This window comes from Lipotes vexillifer, unplaced genomic scaffold (genome assembly GCF_000442215.2).
Source record: "Lipotes vexillifer unplaced genomic scaffold, Lipotes_vexillifer_v1.1 scaffold634, whole genome shotgun sequence".
Lineage (NCBI taxonomy): Eukaryota > Metazoa > Chordata > Mammalia > Artiodactyla > Lipotidae > Lipotes > Lipotes vexillifer.
Window position 1 is genome coordinate 741,723 of NW_006781096.1, and position 9,833 is coordinate 751,555.

General features: G+C 43.9%; 1 protein-coding gene across 1 annotated transcript in view; it reads left to right on the top strand.

Moving 5' to 3' along the window:
- Window positions 1-9,833, top strand: part of LBR (lamin B receptor) — a 25,256-nt gene that overhangs the window by 192 nt on the left and 15,231 nt on the right. Inside the window, exons 2-5 of the mRNA XM_007454474.1 lie at window positions 4,833-5,010; window positions 6,840-7,055; window positions 9,018-9,101; window positions 9,359-9,551. Coding sequence (XP_007454536.1) covers window positions 4,846-5,010; window positions 6,840-7,055; window positions 9,018-9,101; window positions 9,359-9,551 — 658 coding nt within the window. The 5' untranslated portion in view covers window positions 4,833-4,845. The remainder of the gene's footprint in view (window positions 1-4,832; window positions 5,011-6,839; window positions 7,056-9,017; window positions 9,102-9,358; window positions 9,552-9,833) is intronic.

Below are 9,833 nucleotides of genomic sequence, written 5' to 3' on the forward strand. Positions count from 1 at the left end.
GGGGTTCCTGGGCGCCGGGCCTGGTGCCGCGGCCTCGCCCTCCCCTTCTCCGAGTCGGTCCGGGCCGCTGCTGGCGAGGCTGAAGGTGCGTCCGGCCCGGCCAGCTGCGGAAATGGAGCTGCGGTTTTAAATTGCAGACGTTTCCCTCCATTTTGGACGCGCCGCGTCGGTGTAAAATGATGTTGGCTGGGGAGGATGAGTGGGTGGGTGAGCCACCCCAGTCCCTTTGTCCCCGCCCTGCAGCACCAGCCCTCCCAAGCCGGCTCCGAGCGCCTTTTTGACAGGTTAGCGGGTGGCTTGGTGGGCCCTGCTCTCGGGGAGGCAGAAAAGGCGCGGCAGCCTGGCGGACGGAGAAGTGGGGTTGCAAAGTTGCCTTTAATTCTCGCTGGTTGTCACTGGCCTTGAGGGTCGTAGCGGTCTCTGTTCGGCTACTCTCCAGTGCTGGCTGCGCGCGTTGCATTCCCTCGCCCGGTGTTTCCGCACACTCAAGAAACGGGTACTTAGGCAGGTTTGCGTACTTCAGCTAAAGCTCGATCCTATTTTTTCATCTTTTTAAAGGCTTTAAAAAAATTCTTCGTAATGACACCTTCCGACACTCGCAAGGGACACTTAGCGCCTGATGGCAGAGGGCCTGGTTCCAGGCGGTTCCATCAAAATGATTGCACGGTCTGGTCGGGAGTCAGGCTGTGGATACTCAGAACGACGCAGTAGATACATTGGACAGCGCGTGGACAGTGCAAGGGTTCAGCCTGGAGCGAGCTAGCTTGCTCACGGGCTGTGGCGGGCATGCACCCGGCCGGAGCCCAGGTAGATCCACGCTCCTGGTCCCAGCCGTCAGGGACCTTGCAAATAAATACGTGCAAATCTGGGGACCTTGCAAATAAATACGTGCAAATCTGTAATTACACTTTGTAGCAACTGCCGTGGAGGAAAGAGAGAGAGTGTGTGTGTGTGTGTGTGTGTGTGTGTGTGTGCGTGCGCGCGCGCGCGCTAATTTAGACTGGGCACCAAGTCCAGTTTAAGTTTAGTTTCTGAGAGCTGTCTAGGGAGGAGGGAAGAGAGTGAGTAGGAGGGGAATTATTGTTACCTTCAGTTCTTGATATTGCTTAGGGGAGAAGTCAGGCCGTGCCGCCTCTACAGCCAAGAAGGTGGCGTTTCTTCTGCATTCTGCGACAGGGGCAGGAGGTAGACCAGGGGTTCCTGTTTGGGTTTTGCCTGGCAGGCCAGCCTTGGGCCCAGGTGTTGAAGAGGGAAGCTGTCAAACTTCATTGGAGCTTCCCTTTCTCTGCCACGTTTAGACTAACTTGGGAAAGTGAGGAAAGATGACCAAAGGCCTCTGTAACACTGCGATCAGCAGAAAATAGCACATTCAGTTGTGCTGATAAACAGGAACATATTGGAGCTGATATGTGTGGGGATTCCAGTGCCAATTGACACTGAAGTTAGCAAGCATGTTGTGGCTTAATAGAGAAAAGCCTGAGGGTCCCCGTGTTTCCACTGCTAATGGGGAATGGGGACATTGTGTTCAGTAAACAAAATCTTTCTTTGCCAACCTACTTGGCTAAAACCTCCCTTCTGAGGGAGGCCGATCCCTGTGTGTTTTGACTCCATCAGGTGAGCATAGCGATGTGCACAAATGTCCTGGGGCTTTTCTGTCCTACTTGGCTAATTCACTCCTGCAGAATTAGGATGTGATGCACTGTGTGACACTTGTCTGTGGATCTTGTGCAAAGTGGAGGTGCACATAATGTTGGTGGTTCCGCCTTTTGGAACATTTGTGTGCGAGATAGTGGTCTCCGAAGGAGCGTGCTGGTTTGTTCCTATTTTTTCTTTTTTTCAGCCATTATATGAAAGATCGTTACCGAGTCCTAATTCCTAATTCTTTTTTTAAAAAAGTTTAGAGACCTAACAGATATCCACCAGCTATCTTAATTTGTTTAACCCCAAATATTTAATTGATAGCAGAAAAACCTCTTTGGCATTGACCTGTGTCCAGTATTGCACAGATACTGTGTGTGTGGTGTAAAATAGGTACAACGGAAAGATGCCAATAAATGAATTTTCCAAAAAGGACAGAATCTGCTCAAGGGCCTTTTAAAAAATCCAGGTGGCTCCCAAGTCCTGAGGGCCTGTGTTTCAAAGTTTATAAAGAGTTGTTCGAAACTCGGATGGCATCTTCAGGTAGAAAGATGTAATTGCCTTCTGCCAACCCTGGTTGACCAATGTCAGAGAGCTAGTACTAATAGCAGTGGTTTGATTTTAGGGGTTCTGAGGAGAAGGAGGGGCCACGAGAGGAGGGCACATGTCCTTCCTCTTTCTTAGTGTTTGGAGGCTCAGGGCTAAATGTTGAAATAGGCAAAACTTGCTGTTGTCACCTTCCTTTTTTCTGCCCGTCCTCCGGTCCCAAGGTGTCCACCGCCCTCTGCTTCCCAAGTGCCCCTCACGTGACTCCTCAGCCAGGTGTGACTTCATTCCCAGAGTGTCTGGGGTCCTCCCCGTGCCCCTCCCCCCTGACCCCGCCCCCACAAGCCCAAACCTTCTCATCACCACAGCGATGCTATCTCAGGTAGGTTTGGGAAGAAAGCCATCTCTTGTACCTAATGTGTAAATGGACTGACTTCCTCTAATCACCACCTAAGTCTTTGTGTTTTCTTTCATTTACTGACCTAGCTCCTATCTATCTAAGCAAGTGAAGCTTGTGAAGTTTTTTCCTCAGGTGATTAACAGTGAAGAAATGTGGTGATTGGGAAAGACGTTTTCTCAGGAGGGGTGTGGTAATCTTTCTCCTTTCTTAACTCTGTAGAGTCTTCAGAAGTTCTCAAGTGCTGTTTTTGTTGACAGGAGCCGGGTGAGGAATGTATCTTTATATGCCCAGAGGATGTTTCGGGAATTGCTTAGTTGGTGGGATGAGGATGACGTAGGGAGAGATTTTTCGGGGTCCTACTGTCTGCTTCTTAGACGAGGCCCAGCTAGTTCAGTTGGTGTTGGAGCTGTCGGCAGGCGCTGGTTTTGTCCTGTGGAAATGTGAATCTGCTGGGTCCGAGGAGGGAGAAACATGACTACCTAAGAGCTTGAAGCACCCATCAGTCAGTTGATGTTTGAAAAACAGGCCTCATGTAAGTGGCAATTCCTGCAGATTGCTTGTGGCTTCTTAGAGTGTTGTTTTCATACCAGGCTTCGTGGGCCATGTTTTGGTTCAGTGGAGAAGAGGGTTGTAACGGGGGGTTGATGTCTGCTGTAGGCTTTTGAAAAAAGAGCTAGGATGCTGGCCCAGGTACGTGGTTGGCAGTTACTTGGTAGGCATTTGAGACTTAAGCTGTAAGACTTGAAAGCTTGGTGAAAACCCCAAATTTGCTATTCATTTTAGATTTGGAGTTATATTTTTCTCCCTGTTGGTAGGTTATAGTAATGCTAATTGCACAGCCTTGATTTTCCCAGTCTGTTGCCTAGTTTACTGTTTTTAATAAAGGTAATTTGTTAAAAATTAGATAATACATCTTTAAAGCCTTTGTAAGACTACAGTCATCCCCCCTTATCTGCAGTTTCACTTTCTGAGGTGGTCACCTGCGGTCCAATAATATTAAATGGAGAATTCCAGAAATAAATAGCTCACAAGTTTTAAATTGTGTGCCACCCTGAGTAGCGGGATGAAATCTTGGGCTGTCCGTCTCCATCCAGCCTGGGATGTGAATCGTCCCTTTGTCCAGCGCGTCTTGCCCATTAGCCACTTAGTAGCCATCTCGGTTATCAGATCAGCTGTCAAGGTATCACAGTGCTTGTGTTCAAGTGACCCTTATTTTACTTAATAATGGCCCCAAAGCACAGGAGTAGTGATGCTGGCAATTCAGATATGCCAAAGAGAAGCCGTAAAGTGCTTCCTTTAAGCGAAAAGTGACAATTCTTGGCTTAATAGGGAAAGAAAAAAAATCCTATGCTGAGGTTGCTGAGACCTATGGTAAGAACGAATCTTCTGTCTGTGAAATTGTGGAGAAGGAAACAGAAATTCATGCTCGTTTCGCTGTTGTACCTCAAACTGCAAAAGTTACGGCCGCAGTGTGTGGTTAAGTGCTTAGTTAAGATGGAAAAGGCATTAAATTTGTGCCTTTAAGATATTTTGAGAGAGAGACCGACCACCTTCATATAACTTTTATTAAAGTATATTGTTATAATTGTTTTATTATTAGTTATTGTTGTTAACTTCTTACGGTGCCTAATTTATAAATTAAACTTTATCATAGGTATGTATGTATAGGAAAAAACACAGTATGTATGGGGCTCTGTACTATCTGGTTTCAGGCATCCACTAGGGATGCCTGGGGGTCTTAGAATATATCCCTCTTGGATAAGGAGGTGACTACTGTATATGCTGATTTATCAATCAGAAAATGTGTGTCCTTTGTGAGACTGTGCCTTGTTAGTTAAAGAAGTATAGTCACTGTAGGCGGGTGGCGTTTTGCATGGTGCAAATCATTTGGAGCCTTTATGTTTTGTCATATTTAATCCTTAGTGCCACTTCCGTGTACAGTGGCTGTATAAAGTGATTCCCAATGAGATATGGTGTAGCAGAAGGAACAACCTCTGTGTCCTGACTCTGCCACTTCATGCCGTCTGTTTCTGTGCCCTTGAACAAAACAGTTAACATTTTTAAGCTTCAGTTTTCTCACCTTTAAAATAGGAGTTGTTCACTCTCTCCTCTAGAGGCTTTTGTAGCCTGAAAGTCTTGACCAGTTAGGCATTTTGGACAGTTGTGTTTTAGTGTTTAATCTATGAAAAAAGACAAATGTAAGTGTGTACGCGCCGACTCTAATTTTTTTCTTTTTTAAACTATTCAGACTGATTTTCAAAATGCCAAGTAGGAAATTTGCCGATGGTGAGGTGGTAAGAGGTCGATGGCCCGGGAGTTCACTTTATTATGAAGTAGAAGTTCTGAGCCATGACAGCAGCTCCCAGCTTTACAGCGTAAAATACAAAGATGGAACTGAACTTGAATTGAAAGAGAGTGATATCAAGGTAAGCACTCTTTGGTTTACAGAGCATGTTTATAATAGTTGGGAAATCACTGTAGGTGTGGTTTTTAAGCTTTAGAGCAGTCAGGTCTGGCTCTCTGCAGGCATAGGGTCACTCTCCTGCTTTAGGTCAGATCCTGTTTTTTGGCTTTGGGAATGTATGAATGAGGCACAGTGCCCTGTTGCTAAGAAGCTGTCAGTCTGCTGAGGTCAGACGCTTACATCGTCCTCTCCCTGGTTTAATGCACTCTGTCATTCTGTGACAGTTTGTCATGCATGGTGTTGGAGCACATCAAGGGTAGGGAAGGGCACTGGGTTTTGGGGAAGGCTTTCAGAGCTGAGTGCTGAGGACAGATAGGGAAAACTCAGGTGATGGGGTGGGGGGACTTCCACAGCGGACAGCATGCCAAAGGCATGCTGGGGTCGGGGGACACAGACGACCAATGCTGAAAGGGTGTGGTGGGCGAGGGCTGGAGGAGGAGAAAGAAGGAGCCAGAACTGGAGGGGTTTGGGCTTCATCCCAGACACCGAGGATTTAATCAGGAGAGTGACATTAATTAGATTTGAGTCCAAGGCTTCTCAACCTGTCTGGTGAGGACCTGAGCTTGCAAATATCTGGTCCATGGTATAGAAGTATTTACGTAACATACCATAATTACTAGGCAAATAGAAAAAAAAAAAAAGGTACAAAATAAAACCCTATCTTTTCACTGTCAGATTCAATAGACATAAAATTGCTTTGTCAAAATGCTATAAAAATTGCTGCCCATCTCTTCTCGGTTTCATTCCTTGCTGCAGATCAGTAACAAACAGTGCTTGAGCCCGCAGCCTATGGATCACAGTCTGAGTGCTCTAGACCAGGGGTTGGCAACATTTTTGAGTAAAAGGACTTGTAAATGTAGTTCATGCACTGCAGGAGCAACTGTGGACATGGCTGTGTCCCAATGCAATTTTATTCATGGACACTGAAATTTGAAGTTCAGATGATTCTCACATGCCACCAGGTTTCATTCTTCTTTTGATTTTGTTTGTAGTCATTTGAGAACTGTAAAGCCATTCTTCGCTCCTGTGCCACCCAAACTGGGTGGGAGGGATTTGGGCTGGGGGGTAGTTTGCCTTCCTCAGGTCTAGGTTCCTGGAAATATTAGGATAAAACAGGGTAAAACATTGCTAAGTAACCCAGTCTTGGACTTGTTTTCAAGATCTGACCGTGTTTTATTCAGAGTGAAACTGTGAGATGAATTTCCTTGTTACTGTTTGTGTGCTAATTTTTTTTTTTGTCCTATCATCTCAGTGTTTTTTTTTTTTTTTTTTTTTTTGCGTTACGTGGGCCTCTCACTGTTGTGGCCTCTCCCGTTGCGGAGCACAGGCTCCGGATGCACAGGCTCAGCGGCCATGGCTCACGGGCCCAGCCGCTCCACGGCATGTGGGATCTTCCCGGACCAGGGCACAAACCCATGTCCCCTGCATCGGCAGGCGGACTCTCAACCACTGCACCACCAGGGAAGCCCTCATCTCAGTTTTAATCAATGTTATTTGTATCTCTTATATATGTTATTAGGAAAATGTACAGCTGCTTGGTTTAGAACATTCATTTCCTGGCAATACCTTCAAAGAAGAGTTAGGGGTGGAAAGGCTGCTTTGGTCTCAGGAGAGACGGGTCATTATAGCTGAAGCTGTTATTGGCCTCATCTGATGGATGCTCAGATCCCATGAGTTCCCAGGGTGGTTTTAGAGTCACTGGCGCAGTCACTGCCATTGCTGCCCTCTGGCAGTGTGGGTCTGCGTGTGTTATGACTTATGGTGAAGCTCTGCCTTTTCTCCTCCCTCTAGCCTTTAACCTCCTTCAGGCAAAGGAAAAGTGGCTCAACTTCCAGTTCTCCCTCCAGACGCAGAGGGAGCCGCTCCAGGTCACGCTCCCGATCCCCTGGCCGGCCCCTAAAAGGTTCCCGCCCATCCGTCTCAGCTTTGCACCAGGCTGACATTAAGGAAGCAAAGAAGGAAGCAAGGAAGGAAATGTTGGAAGTTAAACTGACTCCACTGGTATTGGTACGTGTGTTTGGGAGATCTCCAACCTTACACAGTGTTTAATCTGCCCAAATCATGTCTTCCCCTTTATGTGTACTCAAGTGATTTGCAGTTAATAATATTAAAGATTACATTAAAAAATGAATGTTTGGAAGAATAGAAGGTATAATGCTTTTAAATACCATGAAAAGAACATTTTTAAGTTATGAGTGCAATTTAATATATATATATTTTTTAAAAAGCAGTGTTTAAATTTGAAATAGATGTAGATTGTAGATTGAACTGAATAGTTTTTATAGTGAATAAAAGTTCATGTAGAAAATAATGAGACATAACTGTATCTTATAAAAACATATTCTTGCTGTCTTAGTATCATTGTACTTGATTGCTTTCCCTATTCAGAGATGATGCTTTTAATGGAATTTACTTTTAGAGTTCAAGGTTGGAAATATTAGGTAGGGTGTGCAGAGCCTGGAGGACGTTGCACAATGAATATTTTAGATAGTAGACCAAATTGAAATTATAAATAAACAGAATTGAAGAAAGGTCATTGTTTATTCTGTTCACTTAATGTTACCTCTTTTCTGGATAAAATGCACACAGATTTTTGATAACCTTAAAAAACTGGATTATTACATAGTGTTTTGTAGTCAGATTTTTAAATTTTAAGATGTTGGGCATAACCTTCTGTGTTGTATTTTCCTGCATCACTTTTTTTTTTTTTTTTTTTTGCGGTACGCGGGCCTCTCACTGTTGTGGCCTCTTCCGTTGCGGAGCACAGGCTCCGGATGCGCAGGCTCAGTGGCCATGGCTCACGGGCCTAGCCGCTCCGCGGCACATGGGACCTTCCCGGACCGGGGCACGAACCTGCATCCCCTGCATCGGCAGGTGGACTCTCAATCACTGCGCCACCAGGGAAGCCCTGCATGTAGCTTTGACATCACATCATCCTTATTCTTTTGGACTCCTAATTGTGATCTTTGCAGTACCTTGCCTCACTGTGTGAATACCCTGTCAATTTGCAGTCAGTACAGTTCAGGGTCAGCTGACTAGCTATGTTACAGGATTACATTTGTGGTTGCTGTGGATTACACGTTGGACCTTTGAAAAACCGAGAGTGTAGTTTTTAGGTGGGTCCGTTTGCTGCTAAGTGGCTCGTTGGCACTTTGGTAAACCTAAGTATATGTTGAATGCAGTCACTGCTCAGTTAGACCTTGATTTGAACTAGAACTTGATACTATATTAATGCTGTCTTTTGACAGCTGGCCTCCCAAAAGATATATTTGTCTTTTTAATTAATCTGTCAGTGACTTTAAAGGAGCAAAGTCACCTATTTCAGCCATACATTGCCTGGAAAATGTTTCGTAAGCGAAAGTCCTTCCTCTGTACAGTCAATAAGAAATTCCCTCCACTGCTTGAAGAGAATGACATTCAAGGAAAGAGACTGAATTGAGAAAGGAGACATTAGGGAGAGAAAATGTAAGGTTAAATAGAAATAAGGCAGATGAAATTCAGAAAGTAGGCAGTTTGTAGGTTACTAGTAATACTCCCTAAGTAGCCACTATTTCTTAATTTCCTGTTATTAGCTGTTTGGGGGCAGTGAATGTCTTTTCCTCTTTTTAACCAATTAATGAGCTGATTTACCAATTTTTACTGTATCTACCTCTCATAGTGAATATTATTAGAGCATCTGTTTTCGAACAGTGAAATGATAAGATTTAGTCTAATTTTATTTAAAAGATGAAAGATCTTATGTGGAAACCTCTACTGTAAGAGCCAATCTTTTGAAGATTGGGAAATTCTAATCAATTTTATTCCATTTCACTTTTTAAAAAAGTGGGCTGAAATTCTTCAGCATTACAGCTGTGAAAATCTTTGGTTGGTTTTATTTCTTGGTTTCACAATACTGAACTTTTACCATCATGTTCCTTTTTACTAAGTTATCATTCTTATGGTTAAAATGTTTTATATTCTTCAATTTAGAAGCCATTTGGAAATAGCATCAACAGATATAACGGGGAGCCTGAGCACATAGAGAGGAATGACATACCTCACAAAAACACGCAGGTACAAAGGCGTTCATTTTCCTCTCAGGTAATTTTTTTCCTTGTTAAAGTGACTTTCTCTAAAGAAGCACATTGAAAACCATAATTTTTCTTAGAATCTTTTCTAAGATTCTGTTCTTAAATTAAGACTGAGTATAATTTAACAAATTTATTCTTATTAGTGTATATGGCTATATTAAGATGCTGAATTACTTAATGTGGTAGCATTAATGATACTTACTGACTACAGATATTTAATACTTTTTATTTTTTAAATAGGAAAAATTCCCTTTGTCACAAGAGAGTAGTTATATACCTACACAGTATAGCCTTCATCCACGAAGAGAAGAGGTCAAATTAAAAGAAATAGATTCAAAGGAAGAAAAAATTGTCACAAAAGGACCTACGGCGTTGAGAACCTTTGAAGTGACAGCCACACAGCAGAAGGACTTAGAATTTGGAGGAGTACCTGGTAGGCAACAGAACCGGCCTAGGGAGGGCAGGCAGGGTGGGCAAACGCTGGTTGCGATAAAGTGAGCAGGAAAGGGTTTTCTCTGAAGAAATCTGAAGGCAGCCAGGTAGTGAGCCAGGTGGGAGCCTGGGGAAGAGTTTCCAGTCAAAAGGGACAGCAGGTGCAAAGGCCTGAGTAGGAGCAATTTTGAGGGTTATCATGGAGTAGAAAAGGTGCCATTGTGGCTATATTTAAAACTTTTAGCAATCTTTTTTTTTTTTTTTTTTTTTTTTTTTTTTGGGG